This window comes from Colossoma macropomum, unplaced genomic scaffold (genome assembly GCF_904425465.1).
Source record: "Colossoma macropomum unplaced genomic scaffold, Colossoma_macropomum, whole genome shotgun sequence".
NCBI lineage: Eukaryota > Metazoa > Chordata > Actinopteri > Characiformes > Serrasalmidae > Colossoma > Colossoma macropomum.
The window spans coordinates 6,362,257-6,380,639 of record NW_023494800.1 but is presented as its reverse complement, the minus strand read 5'-3'; the positions used below and the strand labels follow the sequence as shown (position 1 = coordinate 6,380,639).

Below are 18,383 nucleotides of genomic sequence, written 5' to 3'. Positions count from 1 at the left end.
TTAATTAGTTTTGACCACAAATTATGCTTTATAAAGAAAACAGTTTTACCTTATAAAGTTCACACTTGGACTTTTCTGTATATTCGCATGTTTAGTGGACAACTTTGTCAGAAGCCACTTGCAAATGTAACAGCAGTCAAACTCTTGCCTCTTATTGGTAAAGCAGTGGCAGTCCTGACTGGATAGGGAATTGAACCACTTACCTCTAAAAGGTTGTTTGTAACAAAAATAAAATAAAAATTGATGATTTTTGGGCTTCGTCAGTTCACAATCTTTACATATCAAATAAATGAAACAACAGCATTTATAAATAACGTTATTAACAGTGAGGAGTGGATTAAACAGCAGAAACAGACACTTTTTTCTGCCTTAAAAGGTTTATAAAGTTAACAAAGCCATGCTTCCTGAATTCTGCTAATCCATGCTGAAAGAACGTCTTACAAACCTGACACTGAGCAAACTTGTTGTCATCTCTTAAAATGACTCTTTATAGAGTACTGTAGAGTACTCTGTACTACCTTTACTAGAGCACTGTAACTTAAAGTGAACCAGTCAATCCCGTTTCCAAAAAGTGGGAGAGTTTTTCTTTTTAACTGTACTTAATTTTAAACAATGTTTTCTTAATGTTAAACAGTACTTTATAAACAATCTGAAGCAGATAGTAAATGACACTGTAGTTGTTGGGTACTAGACAGCATGACTAAACATGGGAACAGGGACAACTGTAATTTATTTCATGAGCATTGTAATTTATATCATGGCCAGAACTCTTAATATCTATCAAATATATCAGTTAAAATATCACAAAAACTGAATATCAATATCCCTGTCAGTCAACATCATGGCATGAATGAATGAATGCCTGAGTGAGAGAAAGAAAGAAAGAAAGAAAGAAAGAAAGAAAGAAAGAAAGAAAGAAAGAAAGAAAGAAAGAAAGATAGGAAGGAAGGAAGGAGAGAAGGAGGGAGGGAGGAAGGGAAGGAAGGAAGGAAGGAAGGGAGGGAGGTAAGGAAAGAAGGAGGGAAGGAAGGAAGAAAGGAAGGAAGGAAAGAGGGAAGGAAGGAGGGAAGGAGGGAAGGAAGGAGTGAGGGAGAGAGGGAGGGAGGGAGGGAGGGAGGGAAGGAAGGAAAAAAGGAAGGAAGGAGGGGAGGGAGGGAGGGAAGGAAGGAAGGAAGAGTTGGGCAGTCGCGGGCTGGAGGTTAGGGAATCAGCCTTGTGACCGGAAGGTCTCCAGTTTGAGGCACCTAACCCCCCAACTGCTCCCTGTGGATAAGGCTGCCCACCGCTCTGGGCAAGTGTGCTCATTTGCCCCTAGTGTGTGCATTCACTAGTGTGTATGTGGATGTTTCACGGATGGGTTAAGTGCGGAGGTGAATTTCCCCGTTGTGGGACTAATAAAGGGTAAAAGATAATAGTATAAACAATATCTGGCCCAGCACTACAGACTGTACCAACCCAACCAATACTCACCCCATTCATGGGAATGACCGTTCTCTGCCAGTCTTTACCCTGAAGCATCTGAGGGTCCAGCTGAGGGACAGACAGACAAACATATAAGCATTAATACCAACATCTATCAGTTTATACCCACTGCAGACCCCAGGGGCCTGCAATATGGGATATATTTATCCTGCAACATGGAATGATTTATTGTGAACAAAGGGGCTGCACCTCATCCATCCCCCCACCCCGTCCCAATATCAGGCATCAGCATTTAGCAAATCACAGTTCTTTTTCCAAAGGCAGCGTTCCACATACGTACAATAACATTCCTGCACTACACTGTAGTCCCTAGAGCAGTCCTAGTCCACATCTTCTCAAACCTAGTGATAGTGACATCTGGAGTAGCCTGAGATGTTTTCCCCACTTAATCGTGTGCCGTCTTCTCATCCAAATCTAATCCCCATATGGTCCCGTGCAAAGTCCCAAACCTAATCTGAGCATCTTTATCATTACGACCTGTCGCACTTCATCAGGAGAGAAGGGGTGAGAATTAGGTCATTACCTATCTACATATACACTGCCATGTGAGGTGACTGACCAGTGAGGGCCACTGACACACAAACGAATCCCCAATACACTAACATAAACAGAGCGGAGGCACACGAACCTACATTTAAATGAAGTACAAGAAAAATGCAGGTTAAAAGGTGAAGAGCTCCAATATTTCTGCAAGGATTGTCACAATTCTTAAACAATTGACTGAATGAAATTAACTGAGCTAATCACAGTTATTTTCCAGGGTTTTTCAGCTTTTACTATCTTATGTTTGTGTCGCAACAAACAGAATATGAAATGTGCATTTTTTCAGCCGGGTTGAGGTAAATAGTGTAAAATAAAAGAAAATTCATTTAAGGTTATCCTGTTGTCAGATGGGAGCTATCTAGTACTGACAGCTTTGAAGCAATAGAACTAACCAGCCAATCTGGCCAATTCAAAAGTTGCATACAACAAAACAAAGAAAAAAAAATCACTGTATTCACAGTAAAAAAAAACATACTGTTTATATGGCAATTAAACATTAGCCAAAATTTCACTTGACAGGCCAATTTTAAGCTAACTTGTACAGCAAACTGACATGAATTAAGCATTACAACCTCACACAATGTTCATATGTAACATGCAGAATGTAACAAAGTAAAATATACAATTCAAGCAATATACAATTCAGTGTGCTGCGTTTATTACCTACTTTGCTATAAACAGTTCCTCCAGTCACAACTGTATAATCAGTATATTTTCAAAGATAATTGTACTAAAATAATGTCAACAAACTGAATCTTACGAATCATGATCAAACTGACTTGTTGTGCGGTCATAGATTCACACCCCTAGTACACGTACACCACCTGTAATTACCTTCCGTCTCCGCAGGGCATTACGGACGCGCCCCCACAGTCGGGACCCTCTGCCTCTAGCCGGCTCAGGCTCAGGCTCCAGCCCAACGCACTCTTCCACCACCCTACAAACATCCTCATCGTGGGGACAGCTCTCGCCCACCTCAGACAAACCCTCCAGCACTCCCTTACGCATCTCCACCCTGACCTCCATCACCCACTGCAGTGAGAGCCTTCCTACAGGACTGGACTTCTCTCTGCTGCATCAAGTCCTGACAGCCTGCATGACTGAGAACCACTAAATACCAGTCCCTGGTCCTTCAAAGGCTAGTCCACCCAGACTGGCACCACTATCCGGGTGTTTGTTTGTAAATGTTCCAGAATCATACACTTCCGGGTGCTGTTACAACCAGGTGACCGTGCGCAGCCTTAGTACTGTCAGCCATGTGCTGGTGTCCTGCTTCCAAAGCCTCAGACATTTCATCACCAACGCTCTGCTGCTCTGAATGGAGGTGGTCAGACTCCTTCAGCCAGAACACCTGTTTTGGAAATCTTGATCGTGATGGTCCTGTTTCACTCTCTCTCTCTCTCTCTCTCTCTGGCTAGTTCTGTTAATCTCTCTACCTGCTGCTGGGTGTAAGCAGTCCTGCTCATCCCCCTCTGCCCCTCCCAGCAGGTCCCGATTCGGCCACAAGCCACTGCCAGAAAACATAGCCCAGTGCGGTTATTTTAGGGAGCTGCTTACAGTGTTTGTGTAATAATGACCAATTATGAAACCTCGGCACCTTCCATAAACTAAAATGGTGCTCCAGGTGCTTTACAGAGATAAACAAACGCAAGCATAAGAGGGTAACAGTGAAGCATAAAACTAGGCAGGAACATTGAACAAGGATGGAAATGAAAAAAGTAAAGAGTAATTCTGCTGATATTCAAATGGTTGAGATGTAGAGTCATTCAGAGTGGTTTGATGTGAACTAGTTTATTGTCTGAGTCTTACTGACTCAGATTTCTTTACAGTGGTGGTGATAGGAACCAGGGGTCACATTTTCCACAACACAAATACAGCCATTTTATGGCTTATCACCACCACTGTGTACAATTCTGACTCTGAGTTTCTCTACAATGGAGCATTAGGGGAAAAATTCCCCTCTAGCCCCTTAAAATCCCAGGCTTATTACATAATAAGGCCTACTATTCAATAACGAAAGGGACTGCAATGCAAACTGGCTGAGCTATTCTTAGGGTATACAGGGAGATTCACTCGAAAGAGGCCCCCAATATTCTGTTGTAGCTCCCATTAGGATGAAGCAATCAGAACCAAAAAAATACATACGTATTTACATACCTCGGCGTATGTGTAATCGATTGCATTACATGTGATGCTGGAAGTGATCTCGGTTTTCTGCCAGACACATGAGGGGGTACGAGGTATGCACCCAGAAGTTGCAAAGGGAGGTTGAACGTTGTGACGGCTGTCCAGCACCTCATCACAACGACGCAGGGGCATCCCGGCTTGTTCAAAGCTCCATATACTGAGGAGCACATTGCACGCTGTTTCGTTCAGATTGCTTCGTCTGAGCAAGAGTTATTACAGAATATTTGGCGCCTTTTTTCCATGAATCTCCCTGTAGAAGTGTGTAATAAAACTTTGGGCCCACCGGTGGTCCCTGGCCGTTTAGAGAGTTAACTGCAAAAATAACGATTATCTGTAAGGCAAGGAATTTTAATATGGGAAACAAATAAATAATGGGCCACATACGCTGTGGTCATTATAACTGTGTGGGTAATTTGGCTAATTTGATGACAAAATACTCTGTATATTTAAAGGCGTATAGACTCCTTCTCATCCATTGTTTCTTCTGAAATGAAGGCTATTAACAGGGAGTTTGTCCCCCTCTGCTGCAGTAACAGCCTCTACTCCTCTGAGAAGGCTTGGCACTAGACATTGGAACAGGATTTGATTGCATTCAGCCACAAGAGCATTAGTGAGGTCAAGTACTGATGCTGGATGATCAGTTCTGGATCACTCCAACTCATCCCAAAGGTACTCCATCCACTCCAGAGAACAGAGAAAGATAAGAATGTGAAAGCTTGTAATGAAAATGCAGCTTCATATCGCTTCTCTTGGGACAAAGCCTTGTATCTCCAATTTTGTTTGGGTTTTCACTTTTTGACATAATCTGAAATTGCCAGCTTTGCATTTTTACTTTTTGTCAACATTACATGATGAATGGAGTGATAGAAATGGTCCAGAATGACTTGGATTAAATCATTTCTCCATTAAAAGTTAAGAGGGTTTTCCTACTCCTGTAATGTTATCTTTATGGTTTTGTTCAGACAGCAACATTACGTTAAGCATTTAGGAAATCTTACCAGTGCAAACAGCAGTAAAGTGAGAAACAGTAAGCCCAAATAAAATAAAAAAAGTCTTAAAACTTATAAACTTTATCATAACATTTGATCCACTTTAGAAGAGACTTGCTTTTATATTTTCTGTTAGCAAAACCTTTTTCAGGGAGTAACATAAGGGTTAATAACGGCCAACTCTTGGATCAAAAGATAAGGTACTTTTTGTGCTCGTCTGGAAAAAAAGAGGCTTTCTGGAATTGCGGCTAACTGTGGGGAAGGGAAAGGGTGACCAGAGGGACACTGTGGAAAACAAGACACCGTTAAGGAGTGCCGAGGGATCAAAGCACTACCTCCACCAACGCTGAAACACTAACCGTGTCTGTACCCTCCCACAGGCAGACTTTACAGGCAAAGTGCTTGTGAGAGTGAGGCCCATTCCGCACCCAGGGTGAAGTCACAGCACGGCTGAGAGCAGAACCCATAAACCCCTGGGATGAGACTGTTGAGGCTGATTATGAGGTCAGTTTTCACACTGTGACATTTTCAAACAGGACACATGAATTATGGATGATTCCATTCAATAAAACCCAGGACACACAGAAAACTTATTACCGAAAGCCCCTGGTCTGGAAAAGGTCTGGAAGTGAAAGTGCAGACCCCATATAATGACAACATCTTCCATCACCTACACCTTTGACCTGAATCAGGAAGGTCAGATACATGGAATAACTGATGTATGACAGTCTGCGTCATTGCATACACTATATGGCCAAAAGTATGTGGACAACTGACCACCTACTTTTTTGACCTTTTTGGACATCCTATTCCAAAATCACGGGCATTAATATGAATTTGCCCCCCTTCACAGCTAAAACAGCCTCCACTCTTCTGAGAAGACAAGATTTTGGAGTGTATCTGTGGGAATTCATGCTCATTCAGTCAAAAGAGCATTTGTGAGGCCAGGCAATGATGTTGGACGAGAAGGCCTGGCTCGCAATCAACGTTCCAGTTCATCCCAAAGGTGCTCAGTGGGGTTGAGGTCAGAGCTTAGAGCTGGAACTTAGGGGCCCAAACAGCCCCAGACCATTATCCCTCCTCCACCAAACTTTATTGTTGCATTCCAGCAGGTAGTGTTTTCATGGCATCCACCAAACCCAGATTCATCAATCAGACTGCCACATAGCGAAACGTGATTCGAGAAAACGTTTCCATCGCTCCAGAGTCCAGTGGTAGAGTACTGTACACCACTCCAGCTGACGCTTGGCATCGCACATGGCAATCTGAGGCTTGGAACCCATTTCATGAGGCTCCTGATGCTCCTAATGATGTTATTTTGCTGATGTTGCTTTCAGAACTCAGTAGTTAGTAATATAATAGGTGATGTTTATACTCTAAGCACTTCAGCACGCGGCGACCCCACTCTGTGAGTCTGCGTGATCACAACACCTGAACTCAATAATTAAGTGGACTGTCTACTCACTTTTGGCCATACAGTGTATTTCTAGTAGTAGGAAATTAATAGGACTTAACTGGACCTAAACCAAAGGATAAAAAAATGAGGACTGTGGGCCAAGATAACATACCGGAATCTGTCCTTTGCCAATAATGCGGTCCGTGCTCTCCACATCCTCTTTGTTCGTCTTGGTTTTATTGTAGCTCTTCTCGTAGCAAAGCAGCCTCAGAGTCTGAGATCCCTCCAGCTCAATCTCAAATTCCTGTTGCAAATGAGGGGAAAATATACATTACCCATATTGCACTTGTGAATATAAACATACAGCTCTGCCTAAACAACATTATTTCAGATGGCAATGTTTTTCGAAACTCTTTCCACCAGGTGTTTGCTGAACAAAGCAATTAACCCGTCCTGGGCTGACAAAAAAAAAAGAACAAAAACTTGCTGACTGTAGTTATTTGCTTTGCACACAGAAGGGAATAAAACATTTGCGCTCAGAGCGGCATTTTAGGGTCTCATTACAACCTCAAGCAGTGCTACTAATGACATGAAAGGACTATACATCTAAGCAAAACATCTGGTATCTTTCATTCCTCTGTTAGCGGCCCCTTTGTTATTAGAGGGCAAATGCAGTTTATTACTCTGTTATGTCACATGTCCAGATGGCACAAACATGGCAGGTGGTTTCCCTTAGAAGACTCTAAATTGTGGATAAAAGCACTTGGTGTGCTTTTCCAGGAAGATTTCTGTCTCCCTACCACGAGGCTAAGAAAGAGAATTTAAATTTTTTTAAATAATCAGGAAAGTTTAAAAAAAAAGAAAGAACTTCTGTTGACCGATTTAGCTTCTCTCTAATGTTATACATTCGCATATTTAAGAACCATAAGATGTCTGCGATCTATGCTCCACCAGAGGACAGAGAAGAGCCCGTGTCTTCTGTTTTGGTCAAAGTTTCTAGTCTGTTTACTAGAAAGAATGAAACAGCTCTAAGGCTACGTTCACATTACCAGTTTGAAGTGGCACAAATCCAGTTAGTTGCCCTAATGTGACTCAGATGCTGTCGGAGCTGTGTGGACACACAAATCTGATCTTTTCAAATCCGAGCTAAGCCACTTTCATATGTGTTCCCAGATCGGATACGTATCCAATTCGTGGCCATGTGACCTTAATGTGAACACTCAGATCGGAATTCATGCTTTTTTCCACTGCGCGTGCGCCATCATTCAGCGTTACCATGGCAGCAGTCGCGAATAGACGTTGCAGCCTGTAAACAGTGGAAAAGCAACACGTCTCACCTTTTCGTCTTCGTCTCACTCTAATAATGAAGCTGAGAGCTGATCAGAGTTAATGATCTTTACAGCGAAGCTCGTTCTGCTCGATGGTTTGCCGTTCGTGAAGCACGTGATTTGTTCACGTGACCCTACTGATTAAGATGTGCGCATGCCGGTCATTTCAGGACATTGTTTTGTTCACATCAATGACAGATTTGAGTCACTTACCTAAACGAGTGTGAACCATCGTGTCAGAGAGATCGGATCTCAGCAAAATAACAGATTTGAGCAACGAGGCTTGTAATGTGAACGTAGCCTAAAAGGTCTGGGGTGAAATATGTTACAATGTAAATAGACTAGTGAGTTAGAGTGAGCTGAGGTAACAGACACTCAGTATTCATCTGCTTATCGTACAGACATTAGATTGATAGATCTGCCTTTCTTAGTGTAAATTTCAAGCCACATGCCGCCTGTTATGAATTTGTGGTCTGGCTTTACTACAGTACAATAAAAGGTGTTAAGAGGCTTTTCTTTTTCTTTTTTGGGACTATGTGCGTTAACTATGTGAGTTATGCATCCAGCACGTGGCAGCCTGTAGCCTTGAGGGGGAATTCCATCTATCTAGGTTTTTGCTTAATTAAATTGCCAAGATGTAAACAGAGCCATTCAGAGTGGTTTGACGTGAAATGGTCCATTCTACAGAAACTTGCTGAGTTTAAACTGTTCACAGTGGCAGTGATGGGAACCAACGTCTGCAGTGCTTAATGCCTCTAAAAGCTACATCACAAAAAGCTTAGTAGATGAAAAGTTTCCAAATACACTGCATGATGCCTGAGGGTTGGTTTTATAACAGTTTCAAGACAAAAGATTGAAGATTTTGGCCTTTTTTCATCTGTTCATGGCACAGAGGTAAACGCAGGGCATTGTAAGGCAATATAGTGTCTAAAAAAAACATATTTTCTTATATTTACCACAATATACAATTATCAACATCACATATAAAAAACCATACCATTACTTCAGTGTCATAAGATTTCATTAAAAATGACACTAGATGTCATTATCATTTTGAAAAGTACTTAAAATGGCTTTATTTATGTTGTAGACATCATGACCTGAAGTTTCTAGCACCGCTGTAAAGAAATGAGAGTCTGAAAGTTTCTCTACAATAATCCATTTCACATCTCATCTCAACCATTATGTTATGCAGAACATTTGAAAAATTGGTGGAATTCTCCTTTAACTGGTCTATGTGGGACCACTTTTTGGTATCAAGTCTGACTGAAATGCCCATCCCTAGTGAGAAGTATTCTTACCTCATTCCATTTGGGTTCTGTGGTGTACCTGTACACACGCGTCTTGGCTTTGTTCACAAAGAAGCCAAACGAGTCCACCTCCAATGTGCAATACAAATCTAAAGAGAGAGAAAAGGGTCTGTTAAGCCTCAGAACGACAGAACTGAACAGAGCAGGTCCACTTAATAGAACTTTCGTCACACTATCAACTGTAGACCTACAGTGCCGTGAAAACGTATTTGCTGATTTCCTCTATTTCTACCACACTAAATGGTTTCAGGTTCTCCTACAAAACATAATTCAAGGAGAACATAAGGAAACACAAAACTACAGGTTTTAAATGATCATTTCATGTATTGAAGGAAAAACATTTGACAACACCTATATTGGTCATGTGAAAAAGCAACTGCCTCCCTAAACTTAATAACTGGTTGTGTCGCCCTCAGCAGCAGCAGCTGCAATCAAACGCTTCCTATAAGAGGAGATCAGTCTTTCACATCACTGGGGAGGAATTCTGGCCCACTGTACTTTGCAGAACTGCTTTAATTCAGCCACAATGGAGGACTTTTGAACATGAACTGCCCGTTTAAGGTCCTGCCACGGCATCTCAATGACTAGGCCACCTCAAAACCTTCATTTTGTTTCTTTTGAGCCACTCAGAGCTGCACTTGCTCTTGTGCTTCAGGCTGTTGTCTTGCTGTGGAACCCAATTGAACTTGTGTTTCAGATCATAGACTGATGACTGGACATTATATTTCCTTGTTCAGAAGAGAATTCATGGTTCTGTCCAACATGGCAAGTGGCCCAGGCCCTGAAGCAGCAAAGCATCCCCACACCATCACACTACCATCACCATGTTTTTATTGTTGGGTTGATGCCTTTTTCTGGAAAAAGATCCAACATTATTCCCAAAGGCTTGGAGATCATCGAGGTGTTTTTTTGAGATTTGAGATGAGTCTTTATTTTTCTTTAGGTCAGCCGTGGGTTTTCACCTTGCAACTCTCCCATGGACACCTTTTTCGCCGAGTCTGTTTCTAAAGGTGGAATAATGGATGCTGACCTTATTTGAAGCAGACGTAGATGTAGAAGTACATCTGGGTTTTTTATGATTACCTGAATGAGTCGTCGCTATGCTCTTAATATAGATATAGATATTCTAGCACTTAACAAACTGCAACACAGACACAAGTGAGCCAGTGAGTGAGCAAGAGCAACTGAGCGACTGAGCAAGCAAGCTAGCAGTGAGTGAGACTGAGAGAAAGCAAATCCAGAGAAAAAAGAGACAGAGACAGAGATGGAGAGATAACAGACAGACAGTCAGACAGACAGTGATTCAGCCAAATAGAGAGACTCACTTAAGCTCTGCTTGAGTCCGGAGGCAGAATGGATGATTACATTCAGGAAACCGTGCAGTCCAGGAGATTCATCCTCTGTAGGAGCAAAGACATTCTCACTTTTACTAACTTTCATTTTTATCAACCGTCTCCATTCCTTAAACGGCCATGACTCGCTGCTGGTCCAAACTTTTACTACACGCTTTACAACCTAAGAATTACCAGATTGTATTGTAGCCCATGTAGTTACTGTATAATACGCCTTGGGATGTAATAAGCCTGGGATTTTAAGGGGTTAAACTCTAAGGACCGGTTTCCCGAACACTGATTGAGGCTTTTCAATCACCACTGACGTTACAGTTTAATCCTGGACTAGGCTTAATCCATGTCCACAAAAAAGGACCTAAGGCTTCATATGTGGATCAGTTTCTCATTCTCGTAACAACATACTTATACATTAGCTTCATATGAGCTACTGAATAATTAATAGCAATTACTGAAAGGAAAGTCTTAGAATTAATAACTGAAAAGTAAAGCAGTTTAACTAGTATGGGGGTGATTCATGAGTGCTACAATAAACATCTCCAGGTCAAATTAAAGGGTATTTTGAGGGTTTTAAGGTTTACTTTTAAGGAGCTTTGGGTAGCACATACCACCTTCTATTCAGATTTGCACCACTGATCTATTTAATCCAATAAGAAAGGCCTCAGGAAGATGCTGGACCACCTTCCTTACCTTCTTTGTTGATGGTGAGAGGGATGTGGTGGACAGTTTGGAGTTTCACGCAGGAGTTGGTGAGCATCTGTAGCTCCATGGAGGTCAGAGAGAAGGTCTTAAAGCCTGGCAGAAGGAAACAATGCAGTCACAACTTTAGAGGTGCATGGAAATTGAGCACAGATTAATGGTGTGCTTATTAGACAGGGTCTTCTTCCTTGTGAATACTACCACCACCATGTTTCACTGTTGGTATGATGTTCTTATTGTGGGAAAAAAAGTTCCACTTTCAAACACTATTCCCAAAGGCCTGGGGATCATGGGGCTTGGGAATCATCAACAAGGAGTTCGGTTGGTATACTAGCTGCAGGCATGGTAGAGGTAGTAAGGAAGGAAGCCCTGTCTAATAAGTACACCGTTAATTTGTGGTGAATGGAAATTGAGCACAGATTAATGGTTCGATTATTAGGCAGGGTCCCCTTCCTTGTGAATACTACCACCACCATGTTTCACTGTTGGTGTGATGTTCTCATTGTGGTTCCACTTTCAAACATTATTTCCAAAGGCTTGGGGATCATGGGGCTTGAGGATCATCAAGAGGGAGTTAGGTTGGTATACTAGCCGCAGGCATGGCCACCTACATTTCTTCTGCTGTTCCCGTATCATGTCCTTCCACTCGGCACGCTCGTAGTCGGACGAGATCAGGAACGTGTAGCTCTGAAATGAAGAAAAAAACAACAAGGAGGGAAAAGGGACAGAGAAGATTAATGACAGAAGACTCAAAGGTCACATTAACCTTTGTGTCTCAACAGAGAAGAAGGACTTTTACATTGTTATGGCCAAAACAGCTTTGTATCAACCTGCCTTGAACTGATTTTTATGAGATATACAACAACTGGGCCATTCAAATGATTGCCAACCTTCAATTTGTGTAAAATGTAATAGTTTAAAATAGGTTTTCTTGTGATGTTGCTATAACTCACCTTGCCATTCCTGTTGTGCACTCGGAGAGCCATGTTGGGGGAGGTCAGCAGCAGTAGGGATTCCTGTTCAGACAGCTTTTTCCGCAATCTCTCAATGACTTTTGACCCTTTGTTGGCTCTCTGAGGGGGAGTAAAAGCAGAGAAGCTAAAGGCTTTTCATTTCTAGCAGTAGCTCCATACTGACTGCTAAGAGACAGTGCTCTATGCAGCTGCACAGAATGACCCATGATAGAGTCACAAATTACATTTTTTTATGTTTCAGCCAATCACAACCTTAAAGTGAGAGAGAACATAACGTTATTTGAGTCAAAACATTAGCATTTGCATTAAAACTGTCCAGTTTGATGGGCAGTAGATGTGCAAATTCAGTACAGGTAACTAGGTACGATACAGTTCAGGTGGCAGTGGAAATGACAAAAGGTGTGATCATGGATTTATGACTGTACCACATAATAATAATTATAAAAATGTACTACAATTACAGGGTAACACCCCCCCCCTCCTTATTTTCTTTTTTGAGTAAATGATGGGGTCAAATCTAATCTCACATTACTGAATGTTATATTTTGGCACTGGATTATGAGAATCAATGCATTTTCTATATGTTTTCTATTTTACAAAGTAGATGTTTGTATTTTACTGTGATTTGTCTCTACTCATAGCTTTTTATAATGACGTGTAATCAATACAGCATACATTAGGTAAGGTTCTTAAGGTTTGGAGTTTAAGTTTTTAGGTTTTTAAATTTAAAACACCATAATTAGTGCTGCATTTCAGAGTAAACATCATTTTTGAAGACTGCAAAGAAGAGAAATGATTTGTGTAAATGATACATTCTGTAAAAATCAGATGATGATTGATGCTGGATTTAAGAGGGTATGGGAGGCATCTTGCCCTGATGTTGATGTCTCCAATTCATTACCCCTTACTATGTGTAAGTTAAGTATCAGCATTCAGTTCATGCTAAACTCACACACAAATATTAAAAGGACATGGGTCTGAGGGGGGCTTCTTCCCCCATCTTTCTTAGAAGTCATAACTAAATTATGATTTCTAAGAGCGAAGACGTCCACTCTAAGCTACCTTCTCTCTCTGGACCTCACTCCTGAGGGAGGAAATCTTGATCTTAATGGCGTCCAGCTCTTCGTCCGGGACCTGCGGTATGGAGAGGGGCTCGGTCTCCTCGGCCGCCTGGAAGGTCAGATCTGACAGGGGGATGTACCACTTACAGTCGTACTGCTGGCTCTTCCTGAGAACAGAGAAAGAGGGAGAGAGAGAGAGAGAGAGAGATATAGAGAGAGAGGGAGAGAGAGAGAGAGAGAGTGAGAGATGGAAGGATGAGAAGAAATAATCTAATATGCAGACAAAAATACACTTTGGAATCTAATAAGAGAGAAACGAGAGCAGAGATGTTGGCGTGGTGCTGCGCCCACATGTCTGAACTGATTCCAGTCTCGGTTTACAGACTAATGTGACTTTAGACACAACATGGTGATAATGGATCATTTATTCCACCCATACTTTCAAATAAGCCATAACAATACATTATTGGTATATATAAAATATAAAGCTGTCCAAGCCTTGCCATGTGCTGTCCAAGTTCGGTTGGGGTTGCACTTGGGTAGCATTTGGAAAGCAGTGATAAAAAAAGGGATAAAAAATTCTCTGAGATTTGTAAGATTACTTGACACTGCATTTTTACACTGTAAAGCATTGCGAAGGGTCTCAACACGTTTGGAGAAGAGCACTAATCAGTTTCAATACTTCATGGCTGAATCTAATGACAGCCAGCATCGTGCTGACCATCCCACCCACCCTTTTTTTTTTAAATACTTTAAGAAACTTTATATTTTATAAACTAATACTATTAAGGCCTCTATTCATGTTGCCTTGCACCTCCGAAGGTTCATCCAACAAACTTTACTTAATGAAGCAGCCCTTTCGATCATCAGGGGGTGATTGAAAGAGGAATCAAAGAGGAAAAGTTGACGAGAGCAGGTTAACAACAGTCCCAAATTGAAGAGTCCTAAAACTTACCCTCCGATCTGTTTCTTGAGCTTGGCACAGAGCAGCAGGTCAGTGAAAAGGAAGACATGTCGCAGCTTCCTCGCTCCCTCCACCAGCTCCACCATGAAGCTGTCCTTCAGCAGCTGCCGATTCTGCACCGGACAAACACAACACATCCATTTACACCAAACTTTACTGTGGTGAGAATTTATTCCGCACTGCTTTATCTAACTTGAACATGCTTTGCACCTGCCCAAAACATCTGCAGACAATAGACTGGCCTTTCAGTGCTGGCTCTGACTGCAGACCTACAGTAAAGAGCAAGGCTGCTTTAGCTGGGGAGACATAAGGGGAAGGAGATTATGATGATTCTAAGGGCCTCAAAGAGATAGTGGCCTGCAATGACTGTGTACTTTATTTAGATTCATTTTTTCTTTTTATTCTTTTTCATTCTGTCACTCTAATGGATCCTTCAGTGTAAACTTTCAGTGGTGTGGCCCAGTCACAGTCTGTAAGAGGAACGAGCCTTTCTTTCTTGTTCAAAATTATTTCCAAAATACCAGAAAAAAAGAACAGTAAAAACAGGAAAGACGTCTTTGTCACCCAGTTTTTTGGAGGTAACTGTGGGTTATGAAGATTTTCTCTCATTAAGACACTTTTCTCTCACAAACCAGTAGTTCAACATGCCGTGTTCTTCTGTTGTCATGTCTTGACCACTGAAATGTAAAAGCTTAGTCCAGTGTTAGCTATGTGTGTAAGGGACTTCTATCTTTCTGCCAAGGTAGAATAAAGATTAAAACAAGACATTTTCCATTATTCCATTATTTCCATAGACCTGAATTTCATGATCTACAGCTGGATAAACGAGTACATGTACAGAGATTTTAGTGGGCTTTAAATAATGTGTCTGTTTCATACAAGTCAAAAACAGTTCACTATACAGTTTTGCTTTGACAGCCAAGATGCAACACTATTGAGAAACAACAGTTTCAGCCAGTTGAATACAGTCAAAGTCCTTATAGGACTGTCTGTCCACGTAACGCATATCTCCACAACTGGGGGTCGCGGTATTCCTCCTTGCGGCTTAACCAGCAAGCTGACTGGCTCATCTTTTGATACAGTATGTTTATATTTAGTGACGAACCGTGTCTGTTAGAGCTAAGCCTTCAATTCGGGCCATAAAGGTCAAAACATGGTCAAAACATGACAGAAAACACACCTCTACAATAATGTGAACTTCTGCTAGCATCCCTATGGCATTTTAGTAGATTGTTAGCGCTGAGACTTCCAGATGCCCAGGGTGAAGGCCAATGCCTATTTCTCACTGTTCTCGCCTACTGGAAATAAAAATATGACTGACTGATTCCTCTGTCGCTTTGTAAATATGCTGATGGTTAATCTAATGCATTAGGACTTCTCTTCAGCTCCTGAAGTCCAGCCCAGTTATATCTACCTAGACACCACAGAGAAAAACAATTCCTGATTAGCCAATCAGGCTGCCACTCTGGCTGTTTCAAGAATTTAACCCTTGTGTTTCAAAACAATAAGGCAAGAGTAGTGCATGGAGTTAATTCTGTGCCAAAAAGTTTAAAATCCACAAGCAAAATATTAAGTATAAGATAAGAAAAGATCATTCTTTATTAGTCCCACAACGGAGAAATTCACAGTGCTACAGCAGCAAAGGAACAGCAAGGTATTCAAGAAAAGAAGTAACAAGAAGAGAATTAACAAACAAGGTAATTAACCTTATTAATTACTTAACAGGGTTTTACAGTTTACTTGTTACTATATAGACAATATATATAATACTAAAAGTAAAAAAATAAGATACAAATATAAACTCTATCCTTCACAAAAATTATTATTATATATTGTTGTATAAAATTATTATTATTTGTATTTGCAAAATATTGTGGACATTTTGATACTTAATATTTTGTTCGTGGATTTTATTATTTTATGTGAAACTTTTGGCACAAAATTAACTCCATAGTTGTGCTGTAGTGCTTGTAGAGTTTAAATACAAGCAGGATTCTACTGAAAAAAACATGAACTCAAAAATAGACACACATTTTTAGTTCCCAGAAATTGTTAGGTCTTCTCTGAAGGCCTGGACAGTCCAGAGAGTTCCTCTCTGTTGATATGCAGTCATATCACTTATATTCATATTCACAGTTTCCTGCATAACAGAGCTGGAATTATGGATCTACAACACAATAAAGAGGGTTATTAAGAACATTCTGTCACAGGTAAACAAGGTAGGGCCGGGTAAGGCAATTCCTCCTGGCACCCCTGTGTTGTAGAACTACAATGTTTTGACTGCTTGTCATGAAAGACTTCACCATCAGGGGGCACTCTTGACATATTCCAACACCAAGCCACCAACCCCCAGGAAAGGGCACTAAAGCCCAGTGTCTGGGAGCCTTTGTGTAATTTTGAGATGAGAACATGTGGAGGACATTTTGAAAAAGGTAAACCCGTCTGAGGATCATATGCTCGGATAATGACCGGCCTGAGAGCAAAAGAGGTGGCTAATGTGCGAAAACGCGAACCTGTGCACGCACAGCCTGTGGCTACGGTTCACACACCAGTGCTCCTAAAGCAACACGTCACCCCTGCAGTGGGGCAACAAAAGGTGACATCATGCAGAGTTCATCCAATCAGATGCCTCTATCTGCCCCCCCAGCTCAGAAGTCACCCCCACATTCTCTACACGATGCCTCCACGAAGGTCCACTCCTCATCAGCACAATAATAGAGTGCTGCTGCCCTGCTGAATCACACAGTGGCCTCTCAAGAGACCTTCCTGGGGCAGCATGTGTATGCGTATGGTTATGTGTATGTGCCTGTGTGGCTGAGGCCATCCCGGAGTCGTCACGCGCCACTCCGAAATGAGAACACCCAGCATGGCAGCGATGTAGTTCCAGCACAAAAGCGCGATGGCCTGATTTCAGCTGAGCACCCCGCCAACACAACAAGACAGCGCTGCTCCAAATGGCACTGTTCACTTCCCATGAAGAGAAACGGCTGAGAGTCAACAGGCTCATGCATCCATCTAACCACCATGACGCACAATTAAAATCAACCGCGGTTGCTGAAATATTCAGAGGGAATCATGAACTCTTTTCACTCAGCTCAGTATTTCTGACTCACGCAAAGGCCTCAGCGCTATTGCCTCATCTTTGATGGTAAGACCAGACAGTAATAGTGACAATTAAAACAGACTCTTGAAGCTCCAAGTGGGCGATATAGCAAATAACATCACGGTATCTCAAGATATTTTCACGCTGCACTAAATACTTCATGATATTTCGTTTTTTTCTGGAGTCAAAACAGAGAAAAACTCCAGTAGTAATACAAAAAATACTTTCAAATTACGAGCACAATGATTTTTATTTCTCATTTCACACGCAGCCAGCTTATATCTCATCGATGATCTCTATATATAACAATAATTATCAGACCCACTCTGAGAGTTTTTACTGAACTGGATACTGAATTCATTAAAGGAGTCTCTGAAATTCAGCTGGCGTCACTAAGTCATAGTCTCTAGCCTGCAGACAGCCTGTAACTGTTTTAGTTGAGTTTAGCCTTTCCTTTTTATTTATTTGTTTATTTATTATTATTATTATTATTATTATTATTAGCATTATTTTTTTATGTTATTATTTTATTGCAACTGATTAATTTGATGTTAATTCTTTTACTGTTCTAGTAAATAATTTGATCAACTTTTAGTTTTCTTATTGCTTACTATCTTAAGTTGGTTCATCATGGTTCATGGTTTTCATTATATATTTTATTGATACTTTATGCCTGTTTTCCATTTGAGCTGTTATTTTTATTTATTTATTTATTTTTATTGATGAATCCTGATGATTTTCATTTGTTTTAGTTGGTCAATCTCATTTCAACTTCTTCAATCCCTTGTAATTTGCTCAGCTACACTGCAAATGAAGGTCACTCCCCGAGTCAAAATAAAGGTTGATTGATTGATATATTGACTGATAAATCCAATTAAATAGAACAAATTATGCTGTCTTTGTAATTAAGCTGGCTTGATTAAGCTAACTGTCTGTTCTTCGCTTTAATGTTCTACAAATTTTGTACCGTTTCCGCAGGTCACAGTTTTTGAGCTAGA

The 18,383-nt window shown here is 41.1% G+C and overlaps 1 protein-coding gene across 1 annotated transcript in view; it reads right to left on the bottom strand.

Moving 5' to 3' along the window:
- Nucleotides 1–18,383, bottom strand: part of bcr (BCR activator of RhoGEF and GTPase) — a 159,258-nt gene that overhangs the window by 12,417 nt on the left and 128,458 nt on the right. Inside the window, exons 9-17 of the mRNA XM_036588600.1 lie at nucleotides 14,274–14,395; nucleotides 13,320–13,485; nucleotides 12,237–12,356; nucleotides 11,895–11,970; nucleotides 11,275–11,379; nucleotides 10,561–10,635; nucleotides 9,227–9,324; nucleotides 6,770–6,901; nucleotides 1,471–1,530 (exon numbers count right to left, since the gene is read on the bottom strand). Coding sequence (XP_036444493.1) covers nucleotides 1,471–1,530; nucleotides 6,770–6,901; nucleotides 9,227–9,324; nucleotides 10,561–10,635; nucleotides 11,275–11,379; nucleotides 11,895–11,970; nucleotides 12,237–12,356; nucleotides 13,320–13,485; nucleotides 14,274–14,395 — 954 coding nt within the window. The remainder of the gene's footprint in view (nucleotides 1–1,470; nucleotides 1,531–6,769; nucleotides 6,902–9,226; nucleotides 9,325–10,560; nucleotides 10,636–11,274; nucleotides 11,380–11,894; nucleotides 11,971–12,236; nucleotides 12,357–13,319; nucleotides 13,486–14,273; nucleotides 14,396–18,383) is intronic.